Source organism: Macaca nemestrina, chromosome 3, assembly GCF_043159975.1.
Source record: "Macaca nemestrina isolate mMacNem1 chromosome 3, mMacNem.hap1, whole genome shotgun sequence".
NCBI lineage: Eukaryota > Metazoa > Chordata > Mammalia > Primates > Cercopithecidae > Macaca > Macaca nemestrina.
In genome coordinates, this window is record NC_092127.1 from 24,583,794 (window position 1) to 24,604,819 (window position 21,026).

General features: G+C 44.5%; 1 protein-coding gene across 2 annotated transcripts in view; it reads left to right on the forward strand.

The window, feature by feature from the left end:
• The window catches only part of LOC105466765 (transmembrane protein 192), a 38,393-nt gene that overhangs the window by 2,758 nt on the left and 14,609 nt on the right, over nucleotides 1–21,026 (forward strand). For both annotated transcript variants that reach the window (XM_071092859.1, XM_071092860.1), the window contains exons 2-3: nucleotides 9,151–9,297; nucleotides 11,354–11,618. In XM_071092859.1, the coding sequence (XP_070948960.1) occupies nucleotides 9,151–9,297; nucleotides 11,354–11,618 (412 nt within the window). The remainder of the gene's footprint in view (nucleotides 1–9,150; nucleotides 9,298–11,353; nucleotides 11,619–21,026) is intronic.

Sequence of the window (21,026 nt, forward strand, 5' to 3'; positions counted from 1 at the left end):
TGCAGATGGTAAGTTCATAGAATGACTGGGTGCTGTTTATATGGTTATGCTGCATATTTCCTATAGGATTCATTGGAAAGTAAATACTCCTAAGTGACATAGAGAAGAACCATAGTATAGTCCCCAACTCCTTCAGTGTAGTTAGGAAAAACAAAAGATACACACATGAAAAGGAAAACAATATAAGGCAGCGTAAGAAATATTCCAAATGAGTATTATGGGCAATATGTTTTATAGGAGTTTAAAGCAGAAGGAAAACACTTAACAGGGCCAGTTTTATAGAGAACATAAACTTGGTTAAGACCTTGAAAGATGCATAGAATTCTGAAAAAAGATAGGGGAGGATATTTGTAGGACTCTATAGAAAGCTCATTTAGGCGAGAGAAGAGGGTGCATGAAAGTAATATAGTAGGAAATAAAGTAGATTATTGTCTTATAGTGAAGGTTTCAATGTTAGCTTTGTTTAAATGTCCCAGGTCTGGCCAGGTGCGGTGGCTCACGCCTGTAATCCCAGCACTTTGGGAGGCTGAGGTGGGCGGATCACCTGAGGTCAGGAGTTTGAGACCAGCCTGGCCAACATGGCGAAACCCAGTACCTACTAAAAATACAAAAATTACCCGGGCATGGTGGCACGTGCCTGTAATCCCAACCTGTCGGGAGGCTGAGGCAGGAGAATCGCTTGAACCTGGGAGGCAGAGGTTGCAGTGAGCCAAGATCACACCATTGCACTCCAGCCTGGGCAACAAGAGTGAAATTCTGTCCCAAAAGTAAATAAATAAATAAAAATGTCCCAGGTCTGAAGCATACAAGGAAGTTGAGCAGTCTTTCATTCTCTCAACACACATATTGAACACTTTAGCACCTGCTATGTATCAAGTGTTAAAAGCACAAAGGACATAATATAAAAGAGTCTTTGCCCTTGTAAAGCACATTTTATTCTGACAATTTCAATGCCATGTGCTTAATACGGTAGGTTATAACACAGATGTAACAGAGTTCAGTAGGGACTTCCATTCCCAGCCAACATGGAGTAACTGGGAATAGATCTACCATTCTGCCTGAAACAACCGAAAAACTGATATAACATATGATACAACACTTTGTGAGATACCGGACATCAGACGACGAAGGGTAAGCAATATCAGAGATGGGAAACAAATGCTATGAACCCTATCACTGCCCTGGCTTACTGCCTTGAAAGAGTGTGCAGGTTGTGACAATGAAGGGGGAAGCCAGGCAGAGCCCAGCAGACCTCTAAGTTGAGGATCTAGGAGATTGAAGTAACTAGAGTTCACAAGACAGAGCAGCCAGAGAGGAGAGAGCTACAAAGAGGGGGAACTGAAGGTCTGCACGGGAGCCCCTGTCCCCACCCCTACTAGGCATCCAGTAGAGTGCTAATCAGGGCATGAGGAAGCTCTTGGAGGCCTCGTAAAGAACCACCTAAAAGGATTGGAAGGAACAGTTTTTCGATACAGGGCCAAGAATACTGCCTATTTCACCCACCAGCCAGACAGAACCCTCGTAATTCACAGAGCATGTAGGTAGAGTACTCAGAAAGGGCTTGCCTCAGTAGTGGAGTATAATTAACCTTAGATGAAGCCCACCTAATTTCTTAACAGCAAGACTGTTTCCAGGTGACTTCACTGCACTCCAGAACAAAGTTCACAAATACAGAAACACAGAAAATGGCCAGGCGCGGTGGCTCACGCCCGTAATCCCAGCACTTTGGGAGGCCAAGGTGGGCAGATCACAATGTCAGGAGATCGAGACCATCCTGGCTAACACGGTGAAACCCTGTCTCTACTAAAAATACAAAAAATTAGCCGGGCGTGGTGGCAGGTGCCTGTAGTCCCAGCTACTCGGGAGGCTGAGGCAGGAGAATGGCATGAACGTGGGAGGCAGAGCTTGCAGTGAGCCGAGATTACACCACTGCACTCCAGCCTGGGTGACAGAGCGAGACTCTGTCTCAAAAAAAAAAAGGAATACAGAAAATGTCCAGCACCCACAGAGGTAAAATTTGCAATATCTGGCATCCAGTAAAAAATGACAAGGCATGCCAAGAGGCAGGAAACTGTGAGCTGTACTGAGTCCACTGAAACTGGTTCAGACATGACATATGCTAGAAATAGCATGTGGACATTAAACATTATTATAAATGTCTTCTATGTATTTAGAAGTTAAATAGAGACATGGAAGATACAAAGTAGACCCAGCTCAAACTTGTATAGATGAAAACTGCAATGTCAGATTAAGAGTGCAGTAGGAATGGTGCTGGGGCTGGGAATGTTAAAATGGCATCACGGAGAAGGCGGTTTTGCTGGGACAAGCGTTTGACAGGTGGGGGGAGGAACAAGTAGAGCTGGTATAGAGATAGAAAGTGTTTCGTGAAAGATAGGTATCATAAGCAGACAGCACCAGGAAGGAGGGAAATGGTGAGAGGCAAATCCTTGCCAGGTGCAGTGGCTCAGGCCTGTAAGGATTGCTTGAGTTCAGGAGTTCAAGACCAGCCTGGGCAACAGGGTGAAATCCTGTCTCTACTAAAAATACAAAAATTAGCCAAGCATAGTGGAGTGTGCATGTGGTCCCAGCTACTCATGAGGCTGAGGTAGGAGGAGCTCTTGAGCCTGGGGAGGGGGGCACGGAGGCTGCAGTGAGCCGAGATTGTGCCACTGTTCTCCAGCCTGGGTGACAGAGTGAGACCCTGTTAAAAAAAAAAAAAAAAAAGTTTGGGCACAGTGGCTCACACCTGTAATCCCAGCACTTTGGGAGGCTGAGGAGGGCGGATCACTTGAGGTCAGGAGTTCGAGACCAGCATGGCCAACATGGTGAAACCCTGTCTCTGTTAAAAATACAAAAACTAGCTGGACAAGGTGTCGGGCGCTTGTAATTCCAGCTACTTGGGAGGCTGAAGCAGGAGAATTGTTTGAACCCAGGAGGCAGAGGTTTCAGTGAGCTGAGATCATGCCGTTGTACTCCAGCCTGGGGGACAGAGCAAGACTCTGTCTCAAAAAAAAAGAAAAAAAAAAAAATCCTGAGAAGTAACTTGGGGACAGATTGTAAAGCGACAGACTAAGAATTTGGACTTTGTCCTGAGGATTTGGGGATTGTAATAGGATTATCCAGAGGGACAGAACCAATAGGATATATGTATATATAAAAAGGGGGTTTATTAGGGAGAATTATCTCACAAGATTACACAGTGAAGTCCCATGATAGGCCACCTGCAAGCTGGGGAAAGGGAAGGAGATAGTGGCTCAGTCTAAGCCCCAAAGCCTCAAAACCAGGGAAGCCAACAGTGCAGCCTTCAGTCGGCAGCCAAAGGCCTGAGAGCCCCAGGCAAGCTGCTGGTGCAGGTTTCAGAGTCCAAAGGCCGAAGAATCTGGAGTCTGATGTCCAAAGGCAGGAAGAAAGGAAGCGAGCATCTGAGGCAGGAAAGAAAGAGAGAGCCAGAAGACTCAGGAGGCTGCTTATACCCCTATTCTGTGCTTTGTTCTAGCTGCATTGGCAGCTGATTGGATGGTGCTCGCCCATATTGAGGTGGGTCTTCCTCTCCCAGTCCACTGACTCAAGTGTTTGGCTCCTCACACACAATACTTTACCATCCATTTGACTCCTAATATTGACCATCACAGGGAGCTACCCAAAGTTTTTGAGGAGAGAAACATGAATGTTTGTCTTGGAAGAATTTTGACAGCAGTGAAAGAGATTGCCAAGACCAGGAGACTGGAAACTTCTAGTAAAAGGCCAAGAGAAATGGGAGGGCCTGGACTAAGATAGTGAAAATAGAGAGCAAATAACAGGTTTAGGAGTTAGAATGGTAATAATTTTTTCTCTTTTTATCATGTCCCAGCACTGAGTGGATAGAATGGTAATGATTATAGGGGTAGTGTCTTTGTTTGGGTTGCTATAATAAAATACAAATGGAGTAATTTACAAATGCAAATGCATTGCCCACAGTTCTAGAGGACAGGAAGTCCAAGATTAAGGCAGCCACAGAATCAGGAAGTCCAAGATCAAGGTGCCAAGAGCCCTGGGGAGGGGTTGCTCTCTGCTTCAAAGATGGCGCCTTCTTGCTGCATCCTCACACGGTGGAAGGTGGAAGGGAGCTCATTTGAGCCTCTTTTCTAAGGGCACTGATCTCATTTATGAGCAAGGAACCCTCGTGGCTTAATTACTTCCCAAAGGAAAGCAGGGGACTACTGTGGGACACCAACATTTAGACCACAGCAGGGTGCAAGTCAAAAGTAAGTTAATGAAAAGGCCAGGCGTGATGGCTCACAGCTGTAATCTTAGCACATTGGGAGTCCACTTGGGAGGATTGCTTGAGGCCAAGAGTTCAAGACCAACCTGGCCAACATAGCGAGACCCTGTTGATTTTTATTTTAAAATTTAAAAAATATTAAAAAGAGAAAAGAGTTAATAAATAATAGTGGCTAAGACTTATTGAAAACTCTCTGTGTGTCAGGCAGTGTTATGAGGACTTGCATGTGTAGTGACTCATTTAGTATTCCTGACAGAGCTACAAAGCAGGTGCTATTATTAGTCTTCTTTTTAGATGGGGAAACTGAGGCATGAGAGGTGAAGTAACTTGCTCTCAGCTAGAAAGCAGTAGAACTTGTGCTTGAATCCAGGCAGTTTGCCCTTAGGAGCCTGCCCTTAACCAAAGCTCTTACTGCCTTTAGTCACAGTTGATCCCCTGTATGTCCTGATAATCTCTTCTGATTAGCCCAGGTCTTTGATGATGATCATAATTGAGTTAGAAAATACTGCGGAGACAGGTTTGGGGCACTCATTCATTCATCTAGCAAATGTTTGCTGAGTGACAACCATGAGACAGTGTTGAGTGCTGGGATTACAAAGACAAGAGGTGTAAAGTTAATGGGTCCAATGAAGTCTAGTGGGGAAGAGATAAGTAAGAGACCATCACAGGATACTATGATAGAAGAGGCAAGCACAGAATGCTTTGAAAAACATGGAGGTGGCACAGTCCAAATTAGGGGTATCCAGAAAGGCCATGTGGTGGGAATTGCCCCTTCTGAGCATGAAAGAATGCATAGACGTTAGCTAAGGGAAGAGTAGATTTCAAGGCTCCAACATCTGCTGACTGAGAATGAGCTAGAGGCAGAGGGGTCTTGAAGAGAACAGGAGTAATCTGAATCATACCATGAGTTATGGTAAACTAAACAGGAAGCAATCTAGGCATTGAATAAAAGAGTTGGCCAGGCGCGGTGGCACATGCCCGTAATCCCAGCACTTTGGGAGGCCAAAGCAGATGGATCACCTGAAGTCGAGACTTCGAGACCAGTTTGGCTAACATGGCGAAACCCCATCTCTACTAAAAATACAAAAATTAGCCGGGCATGGTGGTGCTTGCCTTTAATCTTAGCTACTCAGGAGGCTGAGACAGGAGAATCGCTTGAACCCAGGAGGCAGAAGTTGCAATGAGCTGAGATTGAGCCAGTGCACTCCAGCCTGGGCAACAGAGCAAGACTCCATCTCAAAAAAAAAGCCAAACAAACAAACCAAACAACAACAACGAAAACAGTTGCAGAGCAGTGTTGAATACTTGCTACTGGAAATCGAGGAGCCCACTCCAGAGCTAGGTTACACCCCAGATTACTGTCCTTATCTTTGTAATCTTAGCAACCAACAGCCATCCCTTACATAATTTTTCCTACTCCCTACTTCTTCCAAAATAAAGAGCTCTCATTCTATGTAGCCAAATCCTATTCATGAATCCTTCATTTCTGTCTCATTGTAATGCAATTAACTGACCTGAATTTTTTGTCATTGTCTTCTGTGCTTTTCATTTGCTGACTTATTATGTACTTCCCACGCACCATATCCTTTTTTCTTTTTTTTTTTTTTTGAGACGGAGTCTCGCTCTGTCACCCAGGCTGGAGTGCAGTGGCCGGATCTCAGCAAGCTCCGCCTCCCGGGTTTACGCCATTCTCCTGCCTCAGCCTCCCGAGGAGCTGGGACTACAGGCGCCCGCCACCTCGCCCGGCTAGTTTTTTGTATTTCTTAATAGAGACGGGGTTTCACCGTGTTAGCCAGGATGGTCTCGATCTCCTGACCTCGTGATCCGCCCGTCTCGGCCTCCCAAAGTGCTGGGATTACAGGCTTGAGCCACCGCGCCCGGCCCCTTTTTTCTTTTTTTTAACATGTGGTGAGAACACTTAAGATCTATACTCTTAGCAAATTAAAAGTATATACAATGCAGTATATATCCATATTTTTAAGACGAAGTCTTGTTCTGTCGCCCAGGCTGGAGTGCAGTGGCACAATCTCGGCTTACTGCAACCTCCACCTCCTGGGTCCAAGCGATTCTCCTGCCTCAGCCTCCCGAGTAGCTGGAATTACAGGCGTGTGCTACCACGCCTGGCTAATTTTTTTATATTTTTAGTAGAGACAGGGTTTTACCATGTTGGCCAGGCTGGTCTCAAACTCCTGACCTCAGGTGATCCGCCCACCTCAGCCTCCCAAAGTGCTGGGCTTACAGGCATAAGCCACTTCACCTAGCCCTACAATGCAGTATTGTTAACTATAATTGCTATGCTGTCATTAGATCTCAGTGTACTATATTCTATTGTGTATTCTCATATTGTTGTTTAGTTCTTCATGTCTTTATTTCTTACCTCCCCCAATGAAAATGTAACCACATTATATTCTTTTACCCCAGGCACAGTGTTACACATAATAGTTTATAGTAAGGGTCTGAGATTGAGAGATTGTTGTGGTTCATTTTTATGCAGCAGAGACCTGGAAGAACTGTTCCTGTCAAAACCATACCTTTAAACGTGACTTGCTGAAATTTTTAGGTGACAGCCTCCACGCACTAAGTCTTTGTTGGGTACTTTGGTGACATTACAACTCTAGTTGCTTTCACTGAGAATCTGGTATCTACAAACTAAGTTTCCTCAAGGGCCAATCCGGGTGATCAATTTCCATTCTATTTCTATCATAATGGAAAGTTTGTTTTAAGAACTCTTTTTTTTTTTTTTTTTTTTTTGAGACGGAGTCTCACTCTGTTGCCCAGGCTGGAGTACAGTGGCCAGATCTCAGCTCACTGCAAGCTCCGCCTCCCGGGTTTACACCATTCTCCTGCCTCAGCCTCCCGAGTAGCTGGGACTACAGGCGCCCGCCACCTCGCCCAGCTAGTTTTTTGTATTTTTTAGTAGAGATGGGGTTTCACCGTGTTAGCCAGGATGGTCTCGATCTCCTGACCTCGTGATCCGCCCACCTCGGCCTCCCAAAGTGCTGGGATTACAGGCTTGAGCCACCGCGCCCGGCCTAAGAACTCTTAATAAAGCCTCCATCAACTTTTCAAAATGTTGTGGAACCACCAGAGACAGTTTAAGAACTGCAGCTCTTGGGCAGCGGGTCCAGGAAAGAAATGGGGGGATGTAGATCAGAGGATACAAAGTAGCAGATATGCAAGATGAGCAAGTCTACTGGAGTTATGTACAACATGAGGACTATAGGGAATAAAATTGTGCTGTATGTGGGATCCATGCTAAGTGAGTAGACTTTAGCTGCTGTTGCCACAAACACAAATAGTGGATAACTATGTGAGATGTTGGATATGTTAATTTGTTCCACTATAGTAACCTTTTTACTCTCTGTATGTATCCCATAATGTGTTATATACCTTAAATAGACATAATAAAACTTACTTTAAAAATTGTAACTGGACTGGGTGCAGTGGCTCACACCTGTAATCCCAGCACTTTGTGAGGCCGAGGCAGGGGAATCACTTGAGGTCAGGAGTTCAAGACCAGCCTGGCCAACATGGTGAAACCCTATCTACTAAAAATACAAAAAAATTAGCTGACTGTGGTGGCAGGTGCCTGTAATCCCATCTATTCAGGAGACTGAGGCAGGAGAATCACTTGAACCTGGAAGATGGAGGTTGCAGTGAGCTGAGATTGCACCACTGCACTCCAACCTGGGCAACAAAGTGAGACTTCATCTAAAAGAAAAAAAAAAAAACATGATTGCAACTGTATGTAATTATTTCAACAATATAGGTAATGTTAAATAAATCAATATGTATGTTTTTAAGGCTTGAAGAAAAATGATTTGCTTAAATCTCATTACATATTACCTTGTTTATGAGATGAAGATATAATTAAGATTTCCTCTACCCATTTTAAAACTTGTTTTCACCAAGATGTATATAGTAGTTATTTATAGGAGAGTATTTTTTTAAATTGGCTTTAGGCTGGGTGTGGTGTCTCGCACTTGTAATCCCAGCAATTTGGGAGGCTAAGATGGAAGGATCACTTGCAACCAAGAGTTCAAGACCAGCCTGGGGCTGGGTGCTGTGACTGATACCTGTAATCCCACCACTTCGGGAGGCTGAGGTGGGTGGATGACCTGAGGTCAGGAGTTTGAGACCAGCCTGGCCAACATAGTGAAACCCCGTCTCTACTAAAAATACAAAAATTAGCAGGGTGTGTGCCAGGCATGGTGGCTCATGCTTGTAATCCCAGCACTTTGGGAGACCGAAGCGGGCAGATCACCTGAGGTCGGGAGTTTGCGACCAGCCTGACCAACATGGAGAAACTCGGTCTCTACTAAAAATAAAAAATAAACTGGGCGTGGTGGCGCATGCCTGTAATCCCAACTACCCAGGAGGCTGAGGCAGGAGAATCGCTTGAACCCAGGAGGCGGAGGTTGCGGTGAGCCAAGATTGTGCCACTGCACTCCAGCCTGGGTAACAAGAGGGAAACTCCATCTCAAAAAACAAAACAAAACAAAACAATTAGCTGGGTGTGGTGGTGCACACCTGTAGTCCCAGCTACTCAGGAGGTTGAGGCAGGAGAATTGCTCGAACCTGGGAGGCAGAGGTTGCAGTGAGCCCAGACTGTGCCTCTGCACTCCAGCCTGGGTGACAGAACGAGACTGTCTCAAAAACAAAAAACAAAACACAAACAAACAAGATCAGCCTGGGCAATATAGCGAGGCCATGTCTCTACAATTTTTTAAAAATTAATTAATTTTTAAAAATTGGATTCAGGTAGGGAATGTGTTCTCTTGCCTATAATTTGTATATGGTTTAAAAGTTTTATAGTTTAGTAGATTTGTCTTAGAAACATAATCTAGAAAGTGGTGATTATAGCTTGCTTCTGTTTTTCTGCGCCCCAGGGTTCCTTGGATATCACCCAGAGTATTGAAGACGACCCACTTCTGGATGCCCAGCTTCTCCCACATCACTCATTACAAGCTCACTTTAGACCTCGATTCCATCCTCTTCCTACAGTCATCATAGTGAATCTTCTGTGGTTTATTCATGTAAGTTGGCTAGAAGAAGGGGACCTATCCAGAGGTGATGTTTGTAAAAATTATACAAGTGTTTCAGAGGGCAGTTGTGCTGTATCTATCAACATTTAAAATGTAGGGCACAGGCCGGGCGCGGTGGCTCAAGCCTGTAATCCCAGCACTTTGGGAGGCCAAGACGGGCGGATCACGAGGTCAGGAGATTGAGACCATCCCAGCTAACCCAGTGAAACCCCGTCTCTACTAAAAAATACAAAAAACTAGCTGGGCGAGGTGGCGGGCGCCTGTAGTCCCAGCTACTCAAGAGGCTGAGGCAGGAGAATGGCGTGAACCTGGGAGGCGGAGTTTGCAGTGAGCTGAGATCCGGCCACTGCACTCCAGCCTGGGCGACAGAGCGAGACTCCGTCTCAAAAATAAATAAATAAATAAATAAAAATAATAAAATGTAGGGCACATGTTTTTAGGACATCCTGAGGGCTGTGTCATCCTGAGGGCAAAAAAAAAAAGTACATACACGTTTACTTACATCTTCAAATAATTCATTGTGGATATTATTTGCATACATGTAAAGATATTGTTGATAATAGCCACGTTGTCTATCATATCAAGAGACTACAAACTACTTGGCTTCCACAGGACAGTGTGTCCCATTCATATAAGGAAATGCTACACAACTGTTAAGAATGGGGTAGACAGGTGTACAGTATATTAACATAGAGTAGCCTTCATGATTACATTGTCAAGTGAAAAAAAATCAAGTTTTCAACCTTTTGTATAGAATGTCCTATTTGTAGTTTTTAAAAGGGAGTTGAGAGGGCTGGTGTGCACCTGTTTTCCTGTATATAATAGATATTTCTAGAAGCATTCATGGACCTAGTTGCCTCTGTAATGAGGACTGAGGGTCTTGGTAGAAGAGACACTAATATAATTTACTGTTTACTTTTGAATACTGCTTGATTTTTTAACCATGTGCATGTATTACTTTTTCAGTTACAAAAAAGATGCAGAAAAGTCTACATATATTGACACAGGAATTTATCAATTTACTTATACCTAGGGAATAATGTTTTAGCAGACAAATCAAGTTGCAGTGGAATAATATGTGCAATTTTTGTATGATGACAAAATTACAAATATCTGGAGTTTATAAAAGCACATGTGCGAAAAGTCTTATCACAGGCCTCACTGGTGGTGACTCCGCTGCCAGTCTGTTTAATCAGTTCCTCCATTTCAATTATTGCAGTCAGAAGCACTAGGGGTTATGGTTGTTCTCTGCTGCAGTGTGAAAAATTAAGAGGGCTCATTCTCACCACTCCTTGAGTATTTGTGAGGACTGTGAATGGAGTTGATTGACTTGCTCAGCCTTTGCTCAGCCTCCTACTGATGGGTTTGCTGTCTGCAGGGACCATTTCCCCCAGTACATTTCCTAGCTTCCCCTGCAGCTGGGATTCCTCTCCAGCGAAGTGCACTGTGGGAGTCTTGAGTTCAGAACTGAATCACTGGGGGGAGAGGTGGTATCCCCTTTCCTTGAGGGCACTAGTAGCTGTGGTATGGCTCCACCATGGCTTCCTGATCCCCAGATCCCAGCTGAAGTGCCGCCTTCTTGGTACCACCATGTGCAGGGGGGGTAACCTTGTGGTTTCCAGATGGTGACCTCTTTTTCTTCTTTCCTTTTACTTTTTGTATAACATACTCTGTACCAGCCTGGGTACCATAGCAAGAACCTGTCTCTATAAAAAAAATTTTTTTAATTGGCCAGGTGTGGTGGCATGGGCCTGTAGTTCCAGCTACTCCAGAGACTGAGGTAGGAGGATTTCTTGAGCCCAGGAGGTTGAGGCTGCAGTGAGCAGAGATGATACCACTGTACTGCAGCCTGGGCAACAGGGCACGACTGTATCTCACACAGAAAACAAAAATACATTAAAAAAAAACAAAATGAAAATACATTTAAAAATTCATGTATAAAAATGGATAGGGGAAGCTGTAGATATAAGAATGCATGCTGGGATGGTAGTTATTGTTTCCTAATTACAAATATTGAAATTAATCTTTCTGCTCTCCTTTCCCTCAGCTTGTGTTTGTTATTTTAGCATTTTTAACAGGTGTGCTTTGTTCTTATCCTAATCCAAATGAGGACAAGTGCCCAGGAAATTACACAAACCCACTGAAAGTTCAAACGGTTATAATCCTTGGGAAAGTTATTTTGTGGATTCTCCATTTACTCCTTGAATGCTACATCCAGTATCACCACAGCAAAATCAGAAACCGAGGCTATAACTTGATCTACCGATCGACAAGGCATCTCAAGAGACTTGCGTTAATGATACACTCCTCTGGTACGTCCAGTTTTCTCTCAGCTACTTGGATGCTTGAGGGACAAAAATGACAGCAGAAAGAATATGTGAAGTTTGATTTTAGAATCAAATATATTCTCTCATTTTTGTAAGGGTGATGTGTATTCTAACCACTAAAATTTGGATCACTTTAATGTCTTAAAGCTTTTCTTGGCCGGGTGCGGTGGCTCACGCCTGTAATCCCAGCACTTTGGGATGCTGAGGCAGGCGGATCACGAGGTCAGGAGATTGAGACCAGCCTGGCCAACATGGTGAAACCCGGTCTCTACCAAAAATACAAAAATTAACTGGGCGTGGTGGCACATGCCTGTAATCCCAGCTACTCAGGAGGCTGAAGCAGGAGAATCACTTGAACCAGGGAGTCAGAGGTTGCAGTAAGCTGAGATCGTGCCACTGTACTCCAGCCTGGCAACACAGCAAGACTCCATCTCAAAAAAAACAAAAAAAGCTTTTCTTATGAAATATACAGCTTTAATTTTCATTTGAAATCTGTTATTTGTTATGAACATGGTATCCTCATAGCATGTGTGAAATGTGGAATTATACTCTCTTTTGTTATCAGGTGGTTTACTCATCTCATAAAGATAGAAATGCTGTTGCTATTTGATATTTGAGGGTAAGGAGAGGGAATTTTTTAATTTAATTTTATTTTTTCTGAGACAGGGCCTTGCTCTGTCACCCAGGCTGAAAGGCAGTAGCACCTTCATGGCTCAGTATAGCCTGGAATTCCTGGGCTTAAGCAATCCTTCACCTCAGCCTCCTGAGTAGCTGAGACTACAGGTGCGTGCCACCATACCCGGCTAATGTGGGTTTTTTTGGTTTTGTTTTTATTTTTTTTGAAACGGAGTCTTGCTCTGTTGCCCAGGCTGGAGTGCAGTGGCCGGATCTCAGCTCACCGCAAGCTCCGCCTCCTGGGTTTACGCCATTCTCCTGCCTCCGCCTCCCGAGTAGCTGGGACTACAGGCGCCCGCCACCTCGCCCGGCTAGTTTTTTGTGTTTTTTAGTAGAGACGGGGTTTCACCGTGTTAGCCAGGATGGTCTCGATCTCCTGACTGTGGGATCCGCCCGTCTCGGCCTCCCAAAGTGCTGGGATTACAGACTTGAGCCACCGCGCCCAGCCCAAGCTAAATTAAAAAAAAAAAAAAAAAAAAAAAAATTGGCTGGGCGTGGTGGCTCATGCCTATAATCCCAGCACTTTGGGAGGCTGAGGTGGGTGGATCACCTGAGGTCGGGAGTTCGAGACCAGCCTGACCAACATGGAGAAACCCCGTCTCTACTAAAAATACAAAATTAGCTGGGTCTGGTGGCACATGCCTGTAATTCCAGCTACTAGGGAGGCTGAGGCAGGAGAGTTGCTTGAACCTAGGAGGCGGAGGTTGCGGTGAGCCGAGATTGTGCCATTGCACTCCAGCCTGGGCAACAAGATTGAAGCTCCGCCTCAAAAAAAAAAAAAACAAAAATTAGCTGAACGTGGTGGCGGGCGCCTGTAATCCCAGCTACTTGGGAGGCTGAGGCAGGGGAATTGCTTGAATCCCAGAGGTGGAGGTTGCAGTGAGCTGAGATCGTACCATTGCACTCCAGCCTGGGTAACAAGAGCGAAACTCCATCTAAAAAAATTAAGGCAGGGCATGGTGGTTCATGCGGGTAATGCCAGCACTTCAGCACTTTGGGAGACTGAGGCGGGAGGATCACTTGAGGTCAGGAGTTTGAGACCAGCCTGGTCAACATGGTGAAACCCCATCTCTACTAAAAACACAAAAATTAGCTGGGTGTGGTGGGAGGCGCCTGTAATCCCAGCTACTTGGGAGGCTGAGAATCGCTTGAACCCAGGAAGTGGAGGTTTGCCTTAAGCTGAGAGATCATGCCACTCCAGCCTGGGTGACAGAATGAGACTCCATCTCTAAATAAACGAATAAATAAATCTCCATCTCAAAATAAATAAATAAAATAAAACAAAATAAAAATAAATAAATTAGTCATGTGTAGTGGCCTGTGCCTGTAGTCCTAGCTACTTGGGAGGCTGAGGTGGGAGGATCCACTTGAGCCTAGGAGTTTGAGGCTGCAGTGAGCTATGAGTATGCACCACACTCCAGCCTAGGTGAAAGAGTGATACCCTTCTCTATAAAAAAAGAAAAAAAAAATTGAATCAAATTAAAGATTTTTCTCTAAAAAAACAAAAAAAGGCTCTATAGAATTTATTTTTCTTCTGTTCTGTTAGTGCATTTTCTTAAAGGGTAAACTGCAAGTTTATCTACTCAGTGAAATTCTCAGTGGAAGCTGAAGGGCTATGCTATAACAGGGCTAAGCAGTTTATAGAGATGGGTGATCTTGACTGCTCTTAAAGTGGGAGCATGTATCGCTCCCTGCCGCTTGTGAGAATGAGCTTGATAATGTTCAGCTGTTGATGTGCAGCACTCTCTTTTGGCCAGAAGATGTCAGGGTAACACAAAGACTAAAAAAAAAGAAAAAAGCTTATTTTTAAACTACAAAAGATCTTATATGATCTGTGACCAAAATAATATTCAGTTTCTCAAGTGATGGTCTGGAAATAGTATTTTTGAAGCTCACAAAGATATTGTTTGATCTTTACCTTTCCAACATCTGCCTTTCAAATTCTTGTTAAACGTGTGAGCAGTGATCATAATCTGTTTCTGAACACTTGGACCTTTAGAATCACAGGTGATGTCACATTTATGTGGCTCATGTGAAACCCAGAAAATCAAAAGGAATGGAGCAGGTACTTATCTTATTTCTATTTTTTAAAATATTTTTTCATATTTGCAAAGAAAAAAAAAACAAGATAAATCTATGGAGATGTAGGACTTACAGATAACAGTACTGATAATATTAACTTCAGCCTGATATATTTTGTTATTTTCCAGAGAAGAAAAAACATTATTTACTTTTGGGTAGAGATGGGAGAAAGGGCTTTGCTTTCCTACCAAGTGAAAATATTTACCCGATTTATCTGTTCTCCTTCCTTAGATCCATATATATATATATATATATATATATATTTTTTTTTTTTTTTTGAGACGGGGAGTCTTGCTCTGTTGTCCAGGCTGGAGTGCAGTGGTGTGAACTCAGCTCACTGCAACCTCTGCCTCCCAGGTTCAACTGATTCTCCTGCCTCAGCCTCCCCAGGCTGGACTACAGTCATGCACCACCATGCACAGCAAATTTTTGTATTTTTAGTAGAGACGAGGCTTCACCGTGTTGGCCAGGCTGGTCTCGAACTCCTGACCTCAGGTGATCCACTCACCTCAGCCTCCCATAGTGCTGGCATTACAGACATGAGCCACTGCGCCCCGCCTAATAATATTTGAGTTCAAAATGTATTTGGGCCATAAAATGTATTTGGTGGCTCACACCTGTAATACCAGCACTTTGGGAGGTCGAGGCAGGCGGATCACCTGATGTCAGGAGTCCGAGACAGGCCTGGCTAACATGGTGAAACCCCGTCTGTACTAAAAATACAAAAAAAAAAAAAAAATTAGCTGGGCATGACTGGGAGTGGTGGTGGGTGCCTATAATCCCAGCTACTCAGGAGGCTGAGGCAGGAGAATTGCTTGAACCTGGGAGGTGGAGGTTGCAGTGAGTGAAGATGGCGCCATTGCATTCCAGCCTGAGGGACAGAGTGAGACTCCATCTTAAAATAAAATAAAATAAAATAAAATAATCAATTATTATTAGTTACAGAGCCAAGTTGCATATTTGGGGCTTTTTTCACATTGAAATGAAAACTTGGTCCTTCACTGAAAATAGTAATTTTCAACCCATCATATGGGTCCAGTCGAACAGTCTCTCTGGGGCCTCAAAGTGTGAAGCCAGAGGCTGAGGACATGCAAAAGTGCAGTTCAAGGGAACTGCTCAATTCTGGAGGGAATTCTCGGCAGGAATTGTAGGACCTGAGGGCATAGTGATTGTGTCCTTCCTGCTTACCTTTAGTTCTCAGAGGCCCACATTCTTTGGGAGGGCCTGAGACTCTTAGTTGACTTGTAGAAATGCCTGCTGGAGTCCTCACTGATATCTGGGTCTGGTGCCCTGGGGTGAGTCAGAGCAGCTAGGTCTCTCCTATATGTAGCATAGCATCTGACTTCAAGTCCCCTGTGAGTTTTGTTTGGAGGAGGGGCTGCATAGCATGTACCTGGAATTGAAAATTAGAATTCTTGTTTTAATAATAATAATGATACATGGCATTTACTACATGTCTACTTAGGCATTGTTAGTTCATTGCTTCCTACCAAAACCCTGTGTGATAAGCATTATTTCCCCCGTTTTACAGTGGAGGAGTCCAGGTCTGGGTGAGATCGTGGGTTTCGTTTCTAGGAGGCAGCAGATCCTACACTGGAGCCCAGGCGTGGTAGCTCTCAGTTTCTGGTCATTACAGGATTGCCCAGCCCACAGGAACTTATTTCTTCCAAATATTCTTTTTTTTTTTTTTTTGAGATAGAGTCTCTCTCTGTCGCCCAGGCTGGAGTGCAGTGGCACGATCTCGGCTCACTGCAAGCTCCGTTTCCCTCATACCATTCTCCTGCCTCAGCCTCCCGAGTAGCTGGGACTACAGGCGCCCGCCACCTCGCCCGGCTAATTTTTCTATTTTTGGTAGAGACAGGGTTTAGCCATGTTAGCCAGGATGGTCTTGATCTCCTGACCTTGTGATCCACCCGCCTTGGCCTTCCAAAGTGCTGGGATTAAAGGCGTGAACCACCGTGTCCAGCCCCAAATATTCTTAATGAATAGCAAGCATTAACCTTAGAATCTTTTTTTTTTTTTTTTTTTTTTGAGACTGTGTTTCACTCTTGTTGCCCAGGCTGGAGTGCAGTGGTGCCATCTTGGCTCACTGCAACCTCCACCTCCTGGGTTCAAGCAATTCTTCTGCCTCAGCTTCCTGAGTGGCTGGGATTACAGGTATGCACTACCACGCCCAGCTAATTTTGTATTTTTAGTAGAGACGGGGTTTCACCGTGTTGGTCAGGCTGGTCTTGAACTCCCAACCTCAAGTGATCCACCTGCCTTGACCTCCCAAAGTGTTGGGATTACAGGCATGAGCCACTGCACCTGCCTAGAATCTTTGTTTTTTTTTTTTTTTTTTTTTTTTGAGACAGAGTCTCGCTCTGTCGCTCAGACTGGAGTGCAATGGCAGGATCTCAGCTCACCGCAACCGCCACCTCCCGGGTTCAAGCGATTCTTCTGCCTCAGCCTCCCAAGTAGCTGGGATTACAGGCATGCACCACCACACCCAGCTTATTTGGTATTTTTAGTAGAGATGGGGTTTCTCCATGTTGGTCAGGCTGGTCTCAAACTTTTGACCTCAGGAGCCACTGCCAGCCTAGAATCTTTTTAAAATGGTGAGTGACGTAAAACAAAAAACACTTAGACTGTGTCTATGGTTATAAAACCATTTAAAAAACACTAAACTAGGCCGGGCTTGGTAGCTCACTCCTGTAATCCCAGCACTTTGGGAGGCCAAGGCAGGCGGGTCACTTGAGGCCAGGGATTCCAGACCAGCCTGGCCAACATGATGAAAACCCGTCTCTGTTAAAAATACAAAAATTAGGCCAGGTGCCATGGCTAACGCCTATAATCCCAGCACTTTAGGAGACCGAGGTCGGCGGATCACCTGAGGTCAGGAGTTCGAGACCAGTCTGGCCAACATGGTGAAACTCCATCTCTACTAAAAATACAAAAAATTAGCCAGGTATGGTGGCGGGCATCTGTAATCTCAGCTACTCAGGAGGCTGAAACAGAAGAATCGCTTGAACCAGGGAGGCGGAGGTTACAGTAAGCTGAGATTGCACCATTGCACTCCCTCCTGGGCAACAAGAGCAAAACTGCAAATCAAAAAAAAAACAAAACAAATACAAAAATTAGCTGGGCATGGTGGCGTGGCAGGCGCCTGTAATTCCAGCTACTAGGGAGGCCAAGAATCGCTTGAACTGGGGAGGCAGAGGTTACAGTGAGCTGAGATCTCACTAGCCTGGGCAACAGAGTAAGACTCTGTCTCAAAAAAAAAAAAGACACCAGCTATTAAACTATTACTGTATAACTGGAGAGTGTGTTTGGTTAGCACAAAACTGGTAAGGAGGCTGATGTGGTAACCCAGAGGTGAAGTGGCTTTCGTCTGAACTAAGATATTATATGGGGTGGTCTTCTTCAAGGAGGGTACTTGTGTAATGTCCACAGCACATACCATTATAAGGAATGTTTTATTTCAGTATTGCTTTCCCACCAGACTGTGAACTTACTGGTACATAGGATTTGCCCTGTACTTTTAAAATCCTTTGAAAACTCTTTTCATTTCTCTGCAGAAGTTTTTTTTTTTCCTAGCGTATATTTCTTTCCTAAATGTTGTAAAACTGTATCGGCCGGGTGGGGTGGCTAACACCTGTAATCCCAGCACTTTGGGAGTCCGAAGCAGGCGAATCACAAGGTCAGGAGTTCAAGACCAGCCTGACCAACATGGTGAAACCCCGTCTCTACGAAAAACACAAAAATTAGCCGGGTGTGGTGGCACATGCCTGTAATCCCAGCTACTCGAGAGGCTGAGGCAGGAGAATCACATGAACCTGGGAGGCGGAGGTTGCAGTGAGCCGAGATTATGCCACTGCACTCCAGCCTTGGTGACAGAGCAAGACTCCCTCTCAAAAAAAAAAAAAAAAAAGAAAAGAAAAGAAAAAAACAAAAAACCTATATTTATCTTGTTCACAAAACTGATTTACAAAGAATCTGTCAATATGCTAATATACTGTGACAGGTCATTGCTTGAGTGGGCCTGCTAGAAGGTAACTTTGTGTCGTTACTTTTCTTTTTTAAATTCAGTGATATTTTGTCAAAACTCTTTTTGTTTTGTTTTTTGTTTTGTTTGTTTGTTTTAGAGACAAGGTCTCGCTCTGTTGCCCAGGCTGGAGTGTAGTTGTGCTGTCATAGCTCACTGTAGTCTCAAACTCCTAGGCTTGTGTAGTTAGTTTGAATTGGGGGTTCTTTCAGCAAGGCTCTTTGGCTCACAATCATTTCTTTTGTGTCAAGCAATAGAAGATAAATTAAGCATTTTCCCTCTCAGGATCAGACTCACATAAATGTGTTAAATAAGTTTTAGAAAATTCTAAGATAAGATGCTACAGAGTCTGCCCCTGAACTTCTCTTTGACATTTGTCAGAATAAAAATGCAAATTGAGGTTAAAATGGTCCTGGTCCTCCTAAGTAAGTAATAGATATGCTGAGTGTGTGGTGGGGGGTGGAAACAGGTAATATTTATTGAACATTTACAGGCCAGGCACTGTTCTAAGAATTTTTCACATATTAACTCACTCCCCAGAATAGCACTGTGGGCCAGGCACTTTGGGAGGCCGAGGCTCGCAGATCACTTGCAGTCAGGAGTTCAAGACCAGCCTGGTGGCCGGGCGCGGTGGCTCATGCCTGTAATCCCAGCACTTTGGGAGGCTGAGGCGGGCGGATCATGAGGTCAGGAGATCGAGACCATAGTGAAACCCTGTCTCTACTAAAAATACAAAAAATTAGCCTGGCGCGGTGGCGGGCGCCTGTAGTCCCAGCTGCTCGGGAGGCTGAGGCAGGAGAATGGCGTGAACCCGGGAGGCGGAGCTTGCAGTGAGCGGAGATCGCGCCACTGCACTCCAGCCTGGGCGACAGAGAGAGACTCCGTCTCAGAAAAAAAAAGACCAGCCTGGCTAACGTGGTGAAACCCGGTTTCTACTAAAAATACAAAAATTAGCCGGACATGATGGTGCACACCTGTAATCCCAGCTGCTCAGGACGCCGAGGCAAGAGAATCGCTTGAACCCGGGAGGCAGAGGTTGCAATGAGCTGAGATTGTGCCTTTGCACTCCAGCCTGGGCAGCAGAGCAAGACTCCAACTCAAAAAAAAAAAAAAAAAAAAGACCAGCATTCTGAGGAAGGTACTGTTACCCCCATTTTTTAGATGGGGACTGGAAGAGCAGAGATACTAGGTAACTTGTCCTGGGTTTTCATCCAGGTAGTTTGGATCATGGGCACACTCTTAATCATCCTTTAGTTCTGCTGTTGCTGTACGAGGTGACCAGAATGGGCTCCTAGGATTCCCACCATGTGGGTCCTGAAGAACTGGTCTAAGGCAAACATTTTTTTTTTCTTTTTTGTGTCTTAAATGCAAACTTCTAAAAATGGCATTACTTTTTACTTGCATTGGGTACCCAAAGGAAGTAATTGTTAATAATTCTGTAAAGCAAAAAATCATTCCTAAGTTTTTAAGAAAGTTCAAGTTTTTATATATTTGTATTATGGGCCATTATTGACTCTTAGATGTATAGATTTTTTTTCCATTTTCCCCCAAATTTAGCAGTATTTTGTTTTTATCCTTTAACTTCCTTTGCTGCTAAGAATAAATAGTTTTGTGTGCAGGTATGCCCTTGTGGGTGTCAGTGCTGAGTTCTAACATGTTGTCTGAAAAAACTGCTTTTCTACGTTCCTACACAGAACACTTCTTACTAAACTAGATGTGTAGAGTTTCCTCTACAACGGTTTAATTCAGTTTTCCAGCAGACACCAACTGGGTGTTCTTCAACTTAATCCAATTATAGCACCATCTATCCGCAGATAGTCTTAGATCCCACAAATTAAAGGGCTCAATCCCACAAGGCTCTCCCCATTTCAGATGTCTGTTGAAAGACCATGCTTCCCATACTTCTGACGTACCAGTTATAAACTGGGGTTTCTATGACCTCCTTTTTTTTTTTTTTTTTTTTTGAGACAAAGTGTCTCTCTTTCTCCCAGGCTGGAGTGCAGTGGTGCGATCTCAGCTCACTGCAACCTCTGCCTTCTGGGATCAAGTGATTCTCCTGTGTCAGCCTCCCAAGTAGCTGGGATTACAGATGTGCACCACCACACCAGCTAATTTTTGTATTTTTAGTGGAGACAGCGTTTCGCCATGTTGGCCATACTGCTCTCGAACTCCTGACCTCAAGTGATCCACCTGCCTCGGCCTCCCAAAGTGTTGGGATTACGGGTGTGAGCCACCATACCTGGCCCCTCTCTTCTTGAGTTCTGTAATTTGCTAGAATGGTTCACAAAACTCAGGGAAACACTTATGTTTTGTGGTTTGTTATAAAGGAGATAGATGAACAGCCAGATGAAGAGGTACATTGCGTGAGGTCTAGCAGGGTCCCAAGTACAGGAACTTCTGTCCACATGGAGTTGGGGTGCACCACCCTCCCAGCAACCTGGAAGTTCATCAGAACTCATTGTTCAATAGATTTTTTTTTTTTGAAATGGAGTCTCGCTCTGTCACCAGGCTGGAGTGCAGTGGTGTGATCTTGGCTCACTGCAACCTCCGCCTCCCGGGTTCAAGTGATTCTCCTGCCTCAAACTCTCAAGTAGCTGGGACTAGGCATGTCC